The sequence below is a fragment of the Peromyscus maniculatus genome, chromosome 12 (assembly GCF_049852395.1).
Source record: "Peromyscus maniculatus bairdii isolate BWxNUB_F1_BW_parent chromosome 12, HU_Pman_BW_mat_3.1, whole genome shotgun sequence".
Classification (NCBI taxonomy): domain Eukaryota; kingdom Metazoa; phylum Chordata; class Mammalia; order Rodentia; family Cricetidae; genus Peromyscus; species Peromyscus maniculatus.
In genome coordinates, this window is record NC_134863.1 from 76,581,487 (window position 1) to 76,601,300 (window position 19,814).

The window sequence follows — 19,814 nt, forward strand, 5'->3', positions numbered from 1 at the left end:
GGCACACTGTTGCTGGAGAATTTCTCTCCAGCTCCCACCAGTCCCGGAGCCCACTTATAAAATAAACACACAAACTTTTACATTATTTAAACTGCTTGGCCATTAGCTCAGGCCTATTAATGTCTAGCTCTCACTCTTATATTCAGCCCATTTCTATTAATCTATACCTTGCCAGGTGGCTCGTGGCTCGTGGCTTACTTTACATCTTCCTTGTCCTGGCGGCAGCTCCAGGCAGTCTCTCTTTCCTTCCTCCTTCCTCAATTCTCCTCTCCTTGTCCCGCCTATACTTCCTGCCTGGTCACTGGCCAATCAGTGCTTTATTTATATAGAGCAATATCCACAGCAGCACACCTTTAATCCCAGCACTCAGGAGGCAGAGGCAGACAGAGCTCTGTGAGTTCGAGGCCAGTCTGGTCTCCAAAGTAGTGAGTTCCAGGACAGCCAGGGCTACACAGAGAAACCCTGTCTCGAAAAACAAAACAAAACAGATGGGGGCTTCCAAAAACAGCAAGACCTAATTCCAATTCTCTAAAATCACTGCTAGCACGAAGTTAAATCATGGTAAGATCTTTCCCTAAAGTACAGAAATTAGTTGATTACATTCTGTTAGGGGAAAAAGCGGCCCAGACCCATTTCCAAGATTCACTCTGGGGGAAAAGGCACGCATTGGGAAGAGTAAGAAAGGAGCAACAGGGGGCTCAGCAGTTCCGAGCACCAGCTGCTTGGCTGCTCTTCCAGAGGACCCGGGTTCAATTCCCAGCACCCACATGGCCGCTCACAACTGCCTGTAACTCCAGCTCCAGGGAATACATACCTTTACACCCTTACAGACATACATACAGGCAAAACACGTACACACATAAAATAAAAATAAATATTAAAAAAAAAATAGCGACAATCTTGACAGCTGGTGTATGAACCTTAACTAGAGTGGTAAGATTAAAATGTAGGGCATCCCCACTTTGAGTCAAAAAGACAGGAAGGAAGGTCCTTTGAGAAACAAATTTGTCCAAAGTTGTCACTTGGTTTATTCCATAGCGCCCCCACTACCCCAAGATGACCTGTGTCATTTACCTGAGATGAAGCAGCTTTGAAGAAAGTAAGTATTAATTTCCAAGTGAGGAGGTATCCCAGAACATAGCAGAAATCCTCGCTCAGTGGCTTAATGGAAACTATCTGCCCCACAGGAACACAGCCCAGGACGCTCTCTAGCAGTTCCTCTTGAGTGCTAAGAAGAGACATCAGTGCTGCCGGTGGTGACCTGGGAGACAACGATCACACAATACCATTTACTTGTCTCTCAACAAATTAAAACTACTTAAAAACTTCAAGCATTAAAAAAAGAAAATTTCCCCTATTTTCCAAAAAGATGTCAACACCTGAACACAGTTGTAGAAAACTCCTACCCAACTTTCTGTTGTATAAGAAAACAAGTCACATAGCCAGAGAAGCACATGGTTCAGGTAGAAATGGACCAGGGAATCTAGGCTTCGTGTCTTACCAAGGGAAGGAGGAGGCACCGAGCTTCGCCTTACTGCCCACTGCGGATCTTACTGTCTGCTCACTTTGCAATCAGACCATGTCTAAAAGACCATCACAATTTATCCAACCCTTTTCATTTTAATCAGAGCATCTCTCTTCTGAGAAGCTTCACATTCACATTAATTCACAGTGTAGTTCATTTTCTTTACTGGATCACCTAACTCAGTACTCGGGAGTCTTAAAAAGTGAACTCCTCCCTGGCTTTCAGACTCTCCTCTATCCCAGCACTCCAACCTGGTTCTTTCATCTTTGTGCTGGTTTCCCCTGCTGGCTTCCTTCCTGCGGCTCACTCCTGAACGAGGCTTCCTCCGAGCTTCTGCCGAATCACAGACCAAGTCTTGCTCTCCTTGTCACTGCTGTCTTGCAAACATCAGGTCTGAAATCACTTTCCATACTGCTACCCAGTACTGTTATCTAACTTCCGGAACGGTCCACCTCAGCTTGCTTCTTTCTGCAATTTATGCTTTACCTCATGTCAGATCAGCTGGTGCCATGCCATGTCCTAGCAAATGATGTCCTAAATCCTTAATGATTTCATCTGCACAGGCTGGGTGTGGCGTATACATGTATGTGTTTGCCCAGGTCATATGCATGCGGATGCCAGAAGAGGACATCAGGTTTCTTCCTTTATCACTTTTCAGCTTATCCCTTCAGACAAGGTCTTCTCCCTGAACCCAACACTCAACACTCACTGTTTAGGCTACTCTGGCTGGCAGCAAGCCCTGGGCACCTGCCTGTCTCTGACCCCCTGCCCCAATCCTGGGGTAACAGGCACATCTGGCCATGCCTGCCTCTTACATAGGTACTGGGGATTCCAACTGGGGTGCTCATGCTTCACAGAAAGGGCTCTTTCTAACTGACCCAGTTCCCTAGCCGGATAACGCCGTTTCTAAGGCCATCTCTGGTCCTGCTCCTCAACTACCATTCTAGTCTCTTCCACTATATCCCCCTGCTCTGTACACAGTGTTCAACTCTCTCTGAACAAATGAGATCTAACTGTGAGTTTGCTATAATCCGGGAAGCATTCTGAGTGATGCCGGAAGTGAACAGGGAACAGAAGTTCTTTCTCTCACAGGGCTTGCTAAATAACTGAATACAATAGTGACGCACACTCAACATTTCCCATGGACATCTTCAACAGTCACACCTCGGTGTCTGCCCAGGGTTTCTTCTGTGTCCCACTGCAACACTAGCAAGCTGCCTGTCCTGTTTCTTAGTACCTGTCACACGTTACACAGTCTACTACAGAGCAGCCGCACCCACTAATTGTAAGTCCCTTTGGAGTCAGACTTTCCTTTGGGCCACCAGCTCACAAATAACGACACGGAGACTTATTATTAATTATGAAAACTTGGCCTATAGCTTAGGCTTTTTCCCAACTTTTCTTATAAATTAAATAAACCTGTTTCTATTAATCTACATTCTGCCACATGGCTCAGTTACCTGAGTACTCTCTCCTCGGTACTGTAAGTCTGACTTCTTCAGTGTCTCGCTGGTGTCTCCCTACCTTTCATCTTCCCAGAGTTCCTCTGTCCCCCAAAGTCCCGCCTCTTCTCTCCTGCCTAGCTATTGAACATTCAGTAACAGCACATCTTCACACAGTGTAAAGAAATATTAGCAAAAACAAGGTGCTTACTATACACTGTACTTATCCTTCTGCACTCACATTCCGTGTACAAAGCAGGGCTCAGTGGATACCTGAACTACCTCACTATTTCCACAGCTACGCCCAAACAAAGTTGTTATGAACAGCAGCACACTGAAATAGGATTCAGGAGCAATTAACAAGAAAATATGGGGCCTGGGGATGTGGCTCAATAGTTAAGAGCACTGTATGCTATTGCAGAAGACTGAGGTTTGATTCCTAGTATCCAATGGCAACTCACAATCATCTATTAACTTCAGTTCCAAGGGATATGCTGCACTCTTCTGGCCTCCAAGGGCAGCAGGCACACATGTGGTGCACTGATATACAAAACACCCATACATGTAAAATTATTTTAAAAATAAAAAGGGAAAATAGTTAACATGAACTTTGGGTTTCATTTGCCTTGTGGAACTTCCAAGGGGTATGCATACAGTACAAAATTAGTACAAATTCTACAGTCAGAGGTTTGGGGTTTTTTTGTTTGTTTTTTGTTTTTGTTTTGGTTTTTCGAGACAGGGTTTCTCTATGTAGCTTTGGAGCCTGTCCTGGAACTCACTCTATAGACCAAGCTGGCCTCAAACTCACAGAGATCCGCCTGGCTCTGCCTCCCGAGTGCTGGGATTAAAGGTGTGTGCCACCACCACCAGACTGAAGTCAGAGTTTTTCTGCATTTCTTTCTAAGAATCTAGCAAGCCAGATTATAAAAGGAAAGTGGGATTGGGGTGATTTAGTGGGTAAAGCACTTACTGTACAAGCTTAGGGGCCTGAATTTGGATCCCCAAAGCTCATGAAAAGCTTGAGGTGGCAGCACATTTCTTTAGTCCCAGCCCTCATAGGGCAAGACAGGAGGTAGAGACAGGAGAGTCCCCAGCGGCTAGTGGCCAACTGGGCAAACTGTGGCAGCAAACAAGACCATCAGAGACAAGAGGAAAGGGAGGACCATCACCCAACCTTGCCCTGTAACCCACACACACAAAACCTAGCACACAGCACACACATACTCAAAAAAAAGTGAAAGGAAATCAACCAAGCCCAAAAGCCTTACAAGGCAGGTTCTTCCTCTTCATCTCCATACGACTTCAGATTATCCTGATCATACTTCGGGAATTCAGGCATCAGTCTGAGAAGCAGAAGACCACTTTTAAACACTTTATAACAAGCTGTCTAGTGTTAACTTGTGCTTTAGGCCAACAAGACATACTTGGTAGAGTTTATCTTTTAATAATTCTTTTCCAAACTAACTACTTATAGCCAAGATTATCTAAATATGAATTATACAGGGACAAAAATGATCAAGGCAAAAACCTGTCCTCCCTATTACTCTCCCGTCTCCTTTCATTTCTCGTTTAATTGTTTTTAAGATTGAAGACAAACAAGGGGCTGGACCAGTGGCTCAGTGACTAAAGACAAACAAATTCAACAGGCATCATGCTTTAGAGACTAAAGCACTCTTTCAGTTGAAGCTGTCTTACTTGTAGAGCATGTGATACGCAGCGATCTGCACAGGTCTGGCTCTGAAGAGAAGCAGTGGGGTCAAAGTATTTAGCAGAGTCTGGAGGTGCTCTGGCAAGTTTGTTTTCTGGCCAGGGACCAATCTCACAGGGAGCTTGTGACTCAGCAGCTGCTCCTTTGACATGTATGTTAACGTTTCACACATGGGCTTCAGCATTGCGTTCTGAAAGGATGTTTCAGACAGGTCTTTGTTTTCTCCTGATATCAAAATGAAGAAACACATACATCTCAAAGAAAGTAACATAAGTGCGCTGATCAAATCAAACATCATTTAAGAAAACTAAATGAAAACTAGATATAACCTTTAATAAAGTCCTGACTGGAAACAAACTGATAATGTGTTCTCGTTACCCTCAACTGTTATAATGGCCTCAACTGCATGCTTTTTAAAAAGCAATGGTTCTCTAGAGGGGGTTTAGTCTTGTACTCTGTTCACTTATATATCGTAACTTGCAATGGTGTCCAGATACCAAGTCATCTTTCCCTGTGTCTGCTCCATGAAGCATCAGCATGGAAACTGCCTCTAAGAAATGAAGCTTATTTAAACTCAACAGTCACTTTGATAAGTATCATTAGCCCCTTTGTACTTACCTATAGCAGTCACCAAAAGAGGTAATAGCAAACTGTGGATGCCTTTAGAAAAAAATTCTTTCCACTCACTGATTAGATTCACAGGAAGATTGCCAACAGTATCTGGAGTTACTGAATCAAAAAAGGCACTGAGATCACAGGCCAAATCAAAGCTGACACAGGCAAACAGTTGCACAAGCGGAACAGAATACAATGCCTGATTCTCACTGGTTGTCTAAGGAAACAACAAAAATGAAATGGATAAGCAGGCTGCTACCAGAATACCACAAACAAGACAGGATAGAGAACATCATCATTCTGAATTAGAGGAAGAGAAGAAAGGAGGGAGAAGAGGAGGAAGAAGAGAAGGCAGTTGTTGAAGTACATAGTTCAAAAGAAATTTATGTATGCTAATATCAGAACAGCTTTCAAAATTAAATACCAGGAAATTAATAATTATCAGTGAATAATTTATTAAGAAATAAACTTTTAAATTTGTAAGTATGTAAGAAAACAATCTTTGCATTTGCCAAGTACACATTAAGTACACATGCTCTGGAGCTCTACAAGTCGAACATAAGCTATCATAAAATAAAGGAATGCAGGATGACATGGGAGCTAAAACCCTAACTCACATAGCTGGTAACCAGGCAAAGCAGACTCAGACCACATCAGCCCTGACTGACTTGCTGTCTCAGACTTCACAAGTTACTATTTTTCTAGTTGTTTTGGGTCATGAAAGGAACACTAATTCCTTGCTCAATTTTTTATCTTTCATAAATTTTATGAAATTTTATAAAATGTATAAAATGTAAACAATTTATAATATTTATTAATTATAATTATAAATAATTTATAAAATATAAAACATTACTTAAAATTTATAAAATATTAAAACAATTTTATAAAATTTATAAATGTTTATTTTTCATAAATTACTTTGCTCATACTTCATAGCATCCTTTAAAAATAATCACATCCAGTTGTGTGGTGCTGGCATATGCCTTTAATCTCAGCATTTAGGAGTCGGAGTCAGGCCAGTCTCTGAGTTCCAGGCCACGCTGGTCTACAGAGTGAGTTCTAGGACAGCTAGGGATACACAGAGAAACCTTGTCTCAAAACAAACAAACAAACAAACAGAAAACTTGCCATGATGAAACTGAACCTGAAAAGGCTGTGTTGCAAATACTAAATGAAAACAAGCTAACTGAAAATTTTAAATGCAAATTAGAGAACGACCACCTGGGATTCAGGAAACACTATCCTTTTTCTGGCCTGCCTAGCAGTGCCTAGTTCAGGAACAGCTACAAAGTATTTTCAATGTTTTCTTCACAAAGAACTAATAACAGTCATGACTTAAAGATCTACAGGTGTGCACAAAGACCCACCAGAGGTGATGACACACAGGTTGATTTACCTCCAGCCACGACAACATGGAACACATGACGAAGTCCCATTCACTCTCCGCCAGAGGGTAGGAGCAGTACTTGAGAAACAAGGAAAGGAACCGCATGATTTCTATGTTTACACCAAGTACCTCTGGACTTGCTTCTGACAGATTACTGTGATAAAGGTAAAGACATTCAATTAGAAAATAGTCCATTTTAAACCAGGTATGCATAAATGATGCCTTAAATCACCACTAAAATTCTGTTCACTCAAAAAAACTGTAAATACCAAATACAGAATCTGGGTCCACATTGTATATAGGGGAAAATAAAGTATTACCTACCAACTGAAAAGAAAAATGTCTTCATGCTGTTTCTTCCAGCTGATTATAATTTTTAATATACCATGCAATAGCTGTTTGTCATCAACACTTCTGGTTTGCAGGCAAGAATTGAAAATGGCAAGATGTCCAAAAGCTCCTAAAGTAAAATTCAGAGTGAAAAGGAAAATATATTTTAAACGACTTCTATAAAGAAAAGTCTACTTTGGAAAGCTGAAAATGTATCACACAAGCTGCTAACTCTTCTAAAAAAGAGCTTGAGCCTGGCATGAGACACACTCTTGCAATCCAGTACTTCCACCTGTGAAGTCCTGGTGGAGGCAGGTCGATGCTGACACCCAGGCAAGCCTGGGCTATACAACACACTTTGTCTATAAATAAACAAATTAACAGAATAAACACATGTATTTGAAAGGTGTTATGCTAAAGAGTCCACAAATGAGCTAAGCCATGCTATGGGCAGAAGTGTGTCTCCATGCCCACCCAGCATGGAATCCAGAACAGGGAATCGAAAGAGGACAGGAAAGGCATGGTTCTGAACTTTACACTGGCCTTTTCTATTTTTGTATATAGGAGCCTTCTATACTTAACTTTCAAAAACAAAATAGGCAAAGTTATCAAGTGCAAAGTTAAATAAAGTAGGCAATAGAACATACAGAATTCTAGCCGGGCGGTGGTGGCGCACGCCTTTAATCCCAGCACTCGGGAGGCAGAGCCAGGCGGATCTCTGTGAGTTCGAGGCCAGCCTGGGCTACCAAGTGAGTTCCAGGAAAGGCGCAAAGCTACACAAGAGAAACCCTGTCTCGAAAAACCAAAAAAAAAAAAAGAAAGAACATACAGAATTCTATAATTAATACATTTACTCAAAAAGCATATATGCCTTCCGGTAAGCTTTTACATTACAAGATGTCCAAACCTCATGAAGTAAAATTCAAAATGAAAATTTTACATTTTAAATTATAACAAAAACCACAGGTCTATTTTGAAAGTTCTGTCTTGAGCAGTACCCAGCTTAGTACTTCTAAAAAGGGTTATGTGAGTGAGTTATACCAATCAGCTCATTAACTTCACTCCTAAGGAACCCTACCATTTCAAAATCCACCTTCTGATTTATCCAACATCTTTTGTTCCCAATTTTACCTTCAATGAATGTCAGCTAAACTGAACTATCTGCACTCTGGTTCTGTGTCCAGGAATGCTCTTTCCAAGAATCATACATGTTCAAACAAGAACCTTCAACACCATTTTATGAAACTGCCTTGGCACTGGGGAGCAGTGGCAAGGCCCTCCTTCCCGCTATTTCCATTGCAGTATACAGGCTCCATTACAATCAGTTACAGCAGGACGTAACATGAGCCGTCTGTTTTCTCTACAACAGAAACTGCATGAGGAGATGCTTATTAAATCAATAAGTACATGAACTAACAGTGCAGAGTTAAAAAATGGTCAAATAATACAAAAGCTATTCCTGTACCTTTATATGTTCAATTGCTGGTTGACTAGGAAGAAACGAGACGTAGCTTTAAAAAGCTATACAGGTGGAAGGTTCAGGATATAACTGCTCAGCAGTAGAGTGCTTCTCTATCATGCAGAAAGCCCTAGATACCTCAGTACATGAAAAACACCCACAGACGGAAAATAAATGGTTATAGGGCACTTCTGGATATCAATTTTCTCGCAAAGCTCTAACACTTCTGTTCAGAAAGGAGGCCACAGTCACTCTTCCTGGTATGTATCCTAACAACTACCAACTTGACAAGTAACAAAACGATAAGGTGGAAACAATGAGCTCAAATATATTTTGCCACGTGCATCTTTGGTTTTACATATTAATTAAGAAACTTCTTCAGACTCAAGGAAAGATTAAAATGATGAAAATATTACCCAGCAACTAACCATTAATACTGCAAAGGTCTTCTTTAGTCCAGCCCAAAAAAGCAGGTATACATTGAGCACTAAATTCTTTCTTTTCTTCTTTAGACAAAAATGGACAGAGACTCTGAATGGTATGCAAATTACCTTCTGTTAGAGGGAAGAAACTGTTTAGAGAGAAAATATTAATTATAGTCATTCAATAATTACAGTTATTTCACAAAATTCTGTTATCCAGACTATTCAAAAGGGAAATAAGTCTACTTGTGGGAATCCACAGAGGTTATCCAGTAAGAACTTACTCAGGGTCAGAGAATCTGAGCTTGCTTACCCAACAGGGCTGCATTATGGGTGATTCGGCCACGGCCGTGTTTACCAGGTGTTTGGAAGCGTCTACACTGGGCTGTACAGTGTGCTATGATCTTGCAAAGGGGAGGTCTTTTCCCTCTCCCCTGGGCATATTACAGAAAGCCCTTTACAATAAAGGACGAGGCTGTTGGACATTGATCCAGAACCCCACCCCAAGCTAGCTATCCTATGTTTCTGTCTGTCTTCTCACCCCGCTCTCTTTCTAGCTATCATTTCTTATTGCCTCTCTCCTCCATCTAAGAACCCTTCAAAAGGTGGAGCTGGACTCCTCCTACATCTACTACATAAATTCTCCAGATAAAAGAAGCCATTAGATTGGTAATTCCAAATGGCTATTTTTATTTTGTTGCTTTTTATCTTTTCTGCTTATTTCTCATTTTTGAAATGAGCATATATAACTTTTCCAGGGTCTGATGATTTTTATCTTTTATTATTTTATGCCAGTGGGCTGGACTGTATACAGCCAAGTAGTGTGTTTGCCCAGCATTCACAAAGCCCTGGGATCAATGTCTAGCATCAAGAAAAAGGAAAAAAAAAAAAAAAAAAAAACAAATAAAAACCCAAAACTTACTATGCAAAACAGTACCAATGGGTGAAACAGGGCATACATATTATTAAGGCTTGTTCATTGTTATTTTTATTCTTTGCATTACTTCCTATAAGTCAATCAAGTTACCTCAAATAAAATTTCTTCATTTTTTATAAGATTTAAAAAACTGAAATTTAAGGTGGGTGGTGGTATTTAATCCCAGGACTCAGGGAGGCAGAGGCAAGAGGATTTCTGTGAGTTTGAGTCAAGCCTGGTCTATAGAGCAAGTTTCAGGATAGGCAGATCTACACAGGGAAACTTATCTCAAAAAAACAAACAAAACAAACCTGAAATTTAGTTAACAATTCTATAGTGCCAGAACACAGAGAATTCTACTTAATTAATCCAAAAGTTGAGTTCAACAGGAAAGCCACCACAATCTGCTTGTCTTACATATTTACTGCATTCTGGCACGTGCTTTCATACAATGGTCTTTATGTAAGAAAAGAGGAGGGGCTACTGTTGCACAAACCCTAAATGGTCTTATAATAAAAACCTGGAGCCAGATATCAGGGTGAAAGCCACCTCTCACCTTGCCAACTCCTCAGCGTAAAAGAGAAGATCCTGTCTCCATGAATCCTCAGACTGAATGCCTCTGAGTCCTCAGTCGAAAGGGCCTAATTCCTGTCTCCTCCCGTCTTATATTCCTTTCTCTGCCCATCCCTTCCTGTCTCAACCTTCCTAGTGCTGGGATTAAAGGTGTCTGACTCCCAAGTACTGGGCTTAAAGGTATGTGTTCCCAAGAACTGGAATTAAAAGAGTATGCCACCACTGCCTGGCTGTTTCTCTTTTAAACTGGATTAATCTCATGTAGTACAGGGTGGCTTTGAATTCACAGAGATCCAGATGGATCTCTGCCTCCCAAGTGGTAGGATTAAAGGTATGTGATATCACTGCCTGACCTCTGTGGCTGTGTGGCTGGCTCTGTCCTCTGATCTTCAGGCAAGTTTTATTACAGTACAACAAAATATCACCACAGGCTACAGAGATGGCTCAGTGGTTAAGAGCACTTGCTGCTCATACAGAAGACCCCAATTCAGTTTTCAGCACCCACATGGCTGGCTACAATCACCTGTAAGTCTAGTTCCAAGGGATCCAATGCCCTCTTCTGCACTCCATGGGCACCAGGCACACACATGGTGCACATATATCCATGTAAGCAAACACATAAAATAAAAACTAAATGAGTCTGGGGGGTGGGGAAAGTAGAGGCTGTGAGACCAGGAGGCCAAGGAAGGGAAGCCAAGAAAAGGAGCCATAAACAAAAAGAAAAAGGAGGGAGGGAGGGAGGGAGGGAGGGAGGGAGGGAGAGAGGGAGAGAGGGAGAGGGGGAGGGAGGGAGGGAGGGAGGGAGGGAGGGAGGACTGGGTGATGTTGGCGCACACCTTTAATCCCATCACTTGGGAGGTAGAGGCAAGCGGATCTCTGTGAGTTTGAGGCCAGCCTGGGCTACAGAGTGAGTTCCAGGACAGGCTCCAAAGCTACACAGAGAAACCCTGTCTTGAAAAACCAGAAAAGAAAAAATGTCGGGCAGTGGTGGCACACGCCTTTAATCCCAGCACTCAGGAGGCAGAGGTAGGCATATCTCTGTGAGTTCGAGGCCAGCCTGGTCTACAAAGTGAGTTCCAGGAAAGGTGCAAAGCTACACAGAGAAACCCTGTCTCGAAAAACCCAAAAACCAAACCCCCCCCTCAAAAAAAAAAAAGAAAGAAAGAAAAAAGAGGAGCAATTTTTTCCCTCCCAATTCCACAAAACAAATATGGTGGTATGTTGAAAACAAAAAGTACTGTTATCAGAAGATTTCATTTCATTTTATTTTATTCCACGTGTACTGATGTTTTGCCCAAATGTCTCTGTGCACCATTTGCATGCCTGGTGCCTTCAGAGACCAGAAGAGAGTGCAGATCCTCTGGAACTGAGTTACAGATGGTTGTTGGCTGCTAGGTGGGAGCTAGGAATTGAACCCAGGTCCTCTGCAAGAACAACAATTGCTCTTAACTAATGAGTCATCTCTCTAGCTCCCTATCAAAGAATTTCTGAGGAAATCAGGTTTATAAAATGTTCTTTTTCTGAAATAAACAAAAGTTTATGAAGTGTCAAATTAGAAGTTTCATTCAAAACAAAAAAATCTGTTAATCCCAGCACTCAAGTAGCAGAGGCAGGCAGACCTCTGAGCTGAAGACCAGCCTGGTCTACAGAGTGAGTTCCAGGTGAACTAGGGCTGCACAGTGAGACCCTGTCTCAGAAAACAACCATGACTCCAATCAAAACCCATTCAAGTCTGTCAGTCTTCTGTTCTCATTTCCTTTCATTCAATTTCCTCTCTTCCCAAACCTTGTTTTCCTGATTCACTACACTGTTCACTACATCACAGATGGTCAAAGTAACCAAGTATTATAGTAAATAGCAAAGTAGAAGCATATTAATAAGAATACCTTTCTTTTCTTTTATAATATGGTTTTACTTCATCGGATGAAATACTTCGGGAAAGGATCAACTTAGCAATAATAAGAGACCAAAGTGTGCCATTTTTTCTAGATCTAAAAAAGAAGCAAAAACACAGATGATAAATAGATACATATAGGTATGCATCAATCATTCTGAAAAGTGTGAGGATTTTAAAACACTGATTGATTATCAGGATTCCTTTTTCAGAATTAAATAAATTTGGATCACTAAGTTATGCATAACTTTGTACACAACTGCCACTAACTACCCAAGGACTGAGAGTTGAGGTAGTTCTTCACACAACAGGAACTGAGTGCTCTCTCCCAGGAAATATCAAAGTACCTCAAGATCCTTGAGGAGAGATGACCTTAAACATCCTACTTGCAGATCAGAAGCCACAGCTGAGAAAGAGTTGTCTCCCAGACAGTAACTGAGAGTCTCAGTGAAGGGCAAAGAAGCACCAATAAAACCCTGAGGGAAGGGGTTGGCCTTTTTTGGCTACCTGGATCTTGCCATGTAGACCAGACTGTCTCCAACTCATAGAGATCCCTCCCGAGTGCTGGGATTAAATGTCTGCATCACCACATCCAGCAAGATGAAAGTGTTAGTATGGACCAGTGTTAGAGAGGAAGTCTGGTATCCTCACACTGTAAAGCATATTCAAAATACTGGTAAACTAAAATAAGAAAAATTTCATTTCAAACAGTTAAACATCTAACTATGCTACAAGAACTGTTTTCATAATCCATTTTCCTCATCTAGGGAAGAGAAACTCATGGCTACAACATTAAGAAACATCTAAATTGCAGGTACAGTTAAAGTATAGGTTGAAGCTTGGTGGTGGTGGTGCACGCCTTTAATCCTAGCACTCGGGAGACAGAGCCAGGCAGATCTCTGTGAGTTTGAGGCCAGCCTGGGCTACAGAGTGAGTTCCAGGAAAGGCGCCAAAGCTACACAGAGAAACTTGTCTCAGGGAAAAAAGTGTATGTTGAATTTGAAAGCCATGGGAGGACCAGTCACATATAACAAATTAAAACAATGTCTACAGGCTTCTAATTCTTTCATCTTCTGCTACCTCAGTGTATTTATGAATTAAATAAGAGGCAAAATCCAAATACCTCCCCTAGAAGATTAAATATTTAAAATCTGTAAGTGCTTACTATTAAAAGGGTTTCAGATCAATGCTCTGATTGAAACAAAAGCACTTTTGTTTTGAAACTGGCTTACATTTTATTGAAGGGAAAGCCATATACAAATAATGACTTTACAACAAATTGAAAGGGAGTCTCACCTGTCAAATAACAGCTGCAAGAGGCTGGAAGTATTACCAAGTACAGATAAGCTGCCATACGTTATATTCATGTTTTGAAGCATTACAGAAAATCCAGTCACAATAGGTGGCGGATTGTCAAGTTCTTCACACCACTGCAGTGAATACAGCAGCTCTGCAACTAACAGAATGGGCACAGCCGTTATCAAAGGCACACGGTCTACAGGACCCCATGCTGACTGCACTGTCATACACTATCTAAGCTTGTGGAAAGCTGAGTCTGGGGCTCTCCCTTGTCCTCCAAAACTCCTTGTCCTGGAGCAAGCTGGCTTCCTAACTCTGTAAAACAAGGAGAAAGTCAGCTGGCAGCGAGGGTATTGAAAACATGGTGGTGAGAACAGGGAGGAAGCAATCTGTTTCCACCAACATAACTATTGTTTATCCCACAGTCTAAACACCTGCAAAGGAAAAAAGACACTAGAAGCTTATCCATGGAGAGGACTAAGAGGACCCCCCACCTAGGTCTCTCCTTCAGTTGATATCCACTAGATGACTTTAAGTACCCGCTCCGATGATGATATTTGCTGCTGTTCATTCTTTTACATGCAAGCCTTACTAGGGGCAACACTGCTCTGACCACGGTCAACAGGAACTCCAGTTAACACTCAACTGTGTTTCCCAGTTGATTTCTGCTGGAGATCTGTAAGGTTAATTTGAAGATGCTACCTTTTGTTTGCTCTCTCTACTGAGAGACTCCAGTCATGTCTGCTAGACGCTGTGACTGCTCAATTTGATGACACTTTGCTAACTATCTGCTACTTCTTTTTTTTTTTTAATAATTTATTTATTTTTAATTTTATTTGAATTGGTGCTTTTGCCTGCATGTATGTCTATGTGAAGGTGTCAGATCTTGGAGTTATAGACAGTTGTGAGCTGCCATGTGGGTGCTGGGAATTGAACCTGTGTCCTCTGGAAGGGCAGTCAGTGCTCTTAACCACTGAGCCATCTCTCCAGCCCCACTATCTGCTACTTCTATCAGGTATTTGCTCTTTCTTCTATCACCTTTCTTGCTAGGCACTATATAATAAATTTGCTCACTAAAATCTAAAGCACAGCCACCACAGACTCTCTGGTCATACAGAACACACTTTCACTCCTCCACCCATTTCTCACTATAAACGCAGCTGTCAGCTAGTTCTCAAATGGCTTTGAGATATGAAAGTGACAAAAGCCGTCAGTCATAAAACAGCAGCACCTCTGTCGAGTGCAGTGGCACGTACCTACAGTCCCAGGCACCCAAGAGGCTGAGGTGGGAGAAGTTAGAGACCAGTAGGGCAACTCAGTGAGGCCCCATGTCAAAACAAACACCACCCCTCTTCCAAACAGAGCCTCATTTACCAGACACTGAAAAGCGCTAGCTAGGACTGCAGTAAGTTACTGGCAAGTTACACGAAGGTCAAAGAAGCTGGGCCAAGGGTGGTAGCTCACACTTTCAGTGCTGGAAGAGGCAGGTGGACCTCAGGGAGTTCAAGGTCAGCTCGGTGTACACAAAGGTAAAGGCCGGAGAGACGGCTCCACAGCGGAGAGCGCTTGCCAAGCTTGTCTCTCAGCACCGTGGCAGATGGCCCCCAGCCATCCATAGCTCCAACTCCAAAGGATCCGACTCCTTTGGCCTCTGAGGGTATCCGCACTCAAGTGAACATACTCACATACAGATACACATGCCTACACATCATTAAAAATAAATCTTAAAAAAAAAAAATGGGGAAAAAAAAAAAGAAAACCTAAGGGGCTCTGAGACCTTAGAAGAGAACTTCATGCCAATTAGGCAAAAACAGTGAAAACTACCAAAGTAACATAGGGATGGGGGTGGGGAACACATGCCTTTAATCCTAGTACTTCAGAGCAAACAAAGGAAGATCTCTGTGAGACCAGCCAGGGCCCCACAGTGTGACCCTGTCTCCAACAGCAAACAAAGCATCCCGTCCTGGTTAAAGACTGCTCTGCAGTAAAATCCCTCGGCACTGTTGGGAGAGTAAAAGGACCAAGAGTCCAGCAGAAAACTTCACCACCACAGGTTTCCAGCACAGAGATAGCCAGAGCCCTTACAAATCATGTGGGTCATGGAATCAGGAGTCTTGAACTCTGATCCTACCTTAACAAGTACTCATTAAGTTAGCAAAAACAACTACAGTATTTAACTGAGAGCCGACAGGAAAACTAAACATCCCTTATCTGGACATAATGGCTTCAGACTTGTAATCCCAGCAACTTGGGAGACAGAAGCAAGTCCATCTTTGTGAGTTTGAGTCCATCCTGGTTTACAGAACAAGTTCCAGGTCAGCTAGAGCCATATGCTGAGACCCTATCTCAAAAATATGAATCACTAGAGAAAGATGACAATGATTAAGTTTCTTCATATTTGGTAGGCCTCATGAGGCAGGCTGAGATTTTTGCCTCCAAAGAAAAAAAAAAGGTGGGGATAAGGGGCTAGACGGTGTGGCTCCCTGGTTAAAAGCAGCTGCCACACTTCCCAAAGACTGAGTTCAGTTCCCAGCACCATGCCGGCCCACCCAATACTGCCTGTAACACGAGCTTCAGTGGTGATCTGAAGTGGGCTTCCGGCTTCCAGGAGTACCGGCATGTGCACACACATAAACTAAAAGAATGCAACAAGATAAATCATCAACTTCTAGTCTTACATGTGGTGGTATTGTGTTCCCCAAAATATTGGGTACCTTAATAAACTTATCTGGGGTCAGAGAACAGAAAAGCCGCTAGTTAGGCAGTGATAGCACACGCCTTTAATCCTAGCATTCCAGAGGCAGAAATCCATCTGGGAATCTCTGTGAGTTCAAGGCCACATTGGAAATAGCCAGGCATGGTGACTCACGCCTTTAATCCTGGGAAGCAAGCCTTTAATCCTAGGGTGTGATGGTAGAAAGCAGAAAGGTATATAAGGCGTGAGGACCAGAAACTAGAAGCATTTGGCTGGTTAAGCATTTGGCTGGTTAAGCTTCAGGCTTTCCAGCAGCAGTTCAGCTGAGAGCCATTGGGATGAGGACACAGAAGCTTCCAGTCTGAGGAAACAGGACCAGCTGAGAAGTTGACCAGGTGAGGTTAGCTGTGGCTTGTTCTCTGATCTTCAAGTTCACCCCAATACCTGGCTCCGGGTTTGATTTTATTAATAAGAACTTTTAAGATTCCTGCTACACTTACACTTGGACAGACTCTGAGCAATGTAAATTAAACATGGCTCTCAACAGCCAAACGAAGTGTCGTTACCTTTCCTCCGAAGAGCATGACCCCCTCCCATGGATGCCAACTGTCCATCTGGAATACTATTAGGACATACCTGCAATACTGCGAAGGGGGACTATTAGGACATACCTGCAATACTGCGAAGGGGGACATTTGCTGGGGTGCTAAATCTTCTTGAGATTCAACATTTGAGCCTCTATCTGCTAGTAAAATAATTAGAGCCCTGTGTATAAAAGTATGTATGTTCAAACACCAAGAGAGCTTTCAGAATCCTGACAAAGCACTAAGCATCACACCTGTGTTCTTCAGGACACGTGACATAGGATCTCCTTACTCTGACGTTATGCCAGCTTGAATAAAATAACAGATTTTATACCAAACTATGCTGGACAGCTAACAATATTATAGCAAGCCTAAACAAAATGATAAGTTCTGTTTATTTATATGGTTTGTCTATCAGTATCTTCATAAATACTCACTTATTTTCTCAAGGACATTGTTTTCTAGGACGATTTTCTTTTTCTGAGCAGTCAAGATCATTTTGCTCAATAATGATGACGTACACAGATGACTGGGAAGAGTCTGTGTATCTTGTTCCTTAAAGTCAGTCTTGAAGCATTCGTAATTTAAACTCAATCTTCCCTCTAAAAGAGGTCTGTATAACCACTGTAAACAGAACACACTAAGTTATATGCAAATTCTATATGTATTCTAAATTACTTATTATTTAGAGATTTCCAATGTTTATTCATGTATTCATCCAGTTCCTTTTGTTCAAATGAGACTATTAGATAGTGCAGTTTATGTAAATCCTCAGTAGCCTAGAACTTTGGTTTCTATCAGAGCAGTCATCAACATGCACATTTTTTTAAGATCCCCTAAGACAGAGCCAGACCTCATTCCTCCTTACATGAGGCTATACCATTGTCAAATGGTATATCTGCATTAATAACACCTGTTTGTAATGTTCAGAGACATGAGAGCAATGCAAGAAATGCTTTTAAGCCAGGTGGTGTTGGCACATGCCTTTAAATCCCAGCACTTGGGAGGCAGAGGCAGGTGGATTTCTGTGAGTCTGAGGTCAGCTTGGTCTACAAAGTGACTTCCAGAACACAGAAAAACAAAAAAACAAAAAACAAACAAAAAAGATAGAAAAAAAATGCTTTTGTGGTAGTTTGAATGTATTGGCCCCTATTAATCTCATATGGAGTGGCACTATTAGGAGGTGTGGCTTTGTTGGAGTGGGTGTGGCCTTGTTGGAGGAAGTGTGTGACTGTGAGGGTGGACTATGAGGTTTCCTATGCTCAGGATACCATCCAGTGTCTCAGTCAACTTCCTGTTGCCTGCAAGATGTAGGACTCTCAGCTACTACTCCAGCACCATGTCTGCCTGCATGGCGCCATGCTGCCTGCCATGAGGATAATGGACCGAACCTCTGAACTATAAGTGAGCCCCCTCAATTAAATGTTTTCCTTATAAGAGTAGCCGTAGTCATGGTGTCTTTTCACAGCAACAGAAATCCAAAGACAGATTTTAACTATTTTTGATTCTCCAGGAAAAAACACTGAAGCATGCATGAAATAAAAACTTCAGAATGAGAAAGGCACTCTGCGATGTTAAGCATACCTGAATAGGAAGAGACCGCCTCATCTTCTCCCACTCGCTGTCAGTGGGCATTACACTTCCAATATAGACTCCAAGAAGAGAAGTATTCTCACTCTCTACAAGAGTATTCAGCAAATCACCAACAGCACACAAGAGGACCTGGAGACTAAGAAGAGTGCAAAGAACTGTAGTTATGGGACAACTAGGTTCAACAATCCAGTGCACATCAAACGTCCAATTATAGGAACAGCACACCTGAGCAGACAGAGACAGACAAAGAGAAGACGGTCCTTCCTACCCCTCACCACACCTAAGACACATAGAATCAAAACTTCGGGTATAATCAAACATTTGTAATGTGAAACTGAGTGATGCTTCTTCTATCTCAGGATGTACTGGATGATCATTTTTAGATGTGAAATATTTGAAATACAACTACCTTACCAAATCAAAGCGTGATTATTTGAACCAACCCCAAAGATACTATATGCACTGCCTGAAGTTCATGATATGGGCAGCTATATAAAATACTCTCGTAATCCAGAATCTTAAAAATGAACCACCAAGAATAATTAGTATGTATGGTGGCCATGAAAAATCACAGTTATCAATCCAAAAATCTTTAATACAGAATAATACCACAACAATGCCACTAACCACAGAAGGCAGTTTAGCAGATGAATAATTGTTCAACTGAAAGTTTAAATGAATAATATTAAGACAAAATGTTTTTTGAAAAATCTGGACTATCTAGTTTTGGAAATTCTTTTTTTTTTTTTTCTTTTTTCTTTTTTTTTTTTTTGGTTTTTCGAGACAGGTTTTCTCTGTGTAGCTTTGGAGTTTATCATGGAACTCACTCTGTAGCCCAGGCTGGCCTCGAACTCACAGAGATTCGCCTCCCAAGTGCAAGGGATTAAAGGCGTGTGCCACCACTCCTGGCATTTGGAAAATCTTAAACGGATTGGAACTCACACTAATCACGAACTTCTTTTTCTTTTTAAGACCAGGTTCTCATCATATAGTTAGGCATGCACTATCACAGCCAGAATGAGATCTTATACGAGGGACAGTGAAGTGAGCACAAAAAGGTTACCTCGTGTTATCCAGAGTTGAAGACTGAACCTGGTCTTTCAGCCACAGAACTGACAAGCGTAGGAAAGTACTCTGTTTGGGTGTGCTTGCAGTTTGACGGACCAACAGATTTATGCCAGAGAGCAAAGTACTTTTCAGTTTACAGATCAGAAAATCTAAAAAAGAATTAGCAATAATTTGTAATCTCACTGAATGAATTCTTATCAGTTCAAAACATCTGAAACAAATTTGCTGCAGACCTGAGATCTTAAAATGTTATTTTAAAACAAAATACAAAAACTCTCATTACCAAAAGTAACTGTCATAT

The 19,814-nt window shown here is 41.7% G+C and overlaps 1 protein-coding gene across 1 annotated transcript in view; it reads right to left on the reverse strand.

Moving 5' to 3' along the window:
• Nucleotides 1-19,814, reverse strand: part of Ltn1 (listerin E3 ubiquitin protein ligase 1) — a 56,471-nt gene that overhangs the window by 11,158 nt on the left and 25,499 nt on the right. Inside the window, exons 14-25 of the mRNA XM_006987939.4 lie at nucleotides 19,509-19,662; nucleotides 18,437-18,581; nucleotides 17,290-17,476; nucleotides 13,571-13,730; nucleotides 12,267-12,371; nucleotides 8,898-9,040; nucleotides 7,005-7,140; nucleotides 6,690-6,834; nucleotides 5,294-5,507; nucleotides 4,663-4,900; nucleotides 4,236-4,310; nucleotides 1,075-1,261 (exon numbers count right to left, since the gene is read on the reverse strand). Of these exons, the coding sequence (XP_006988001.1) occupies nucleotides 1,075-1,261; nucleotides 4,236-4,310; nucleotides 4,663-4,900; nucleotides 5,294-5,507; nucleotides 6,690-6,834; nucleotides 7,005-7,140; nucleotides 8,898-9,040; nucleotides 12,267-12,371; nucleotides 13,571-13,730; nucleotides 17,290-17,476; nucleotides 18,437-18,581; nucleotides 19,509-19,662 (1,889 nt within the window). The remainder of the gene's footprint in view (nucleotides 1-1,074; nucleotides 1,262-4,235; nucleotides 4,311-4,662; nucleotides 4,901-5,293; nucleotides 5,508-6,689; nucleotides 6,835-7,004; nucleotides 7,141-8,897; nucleotides 9,041-12,266; nucleotides 12,372-13,570; nucleotides 13,731-17,289; nucleotides 17,477-18,436; nucleotides 18,582-19,508; nucleotides 19,663-19,814) is intronic.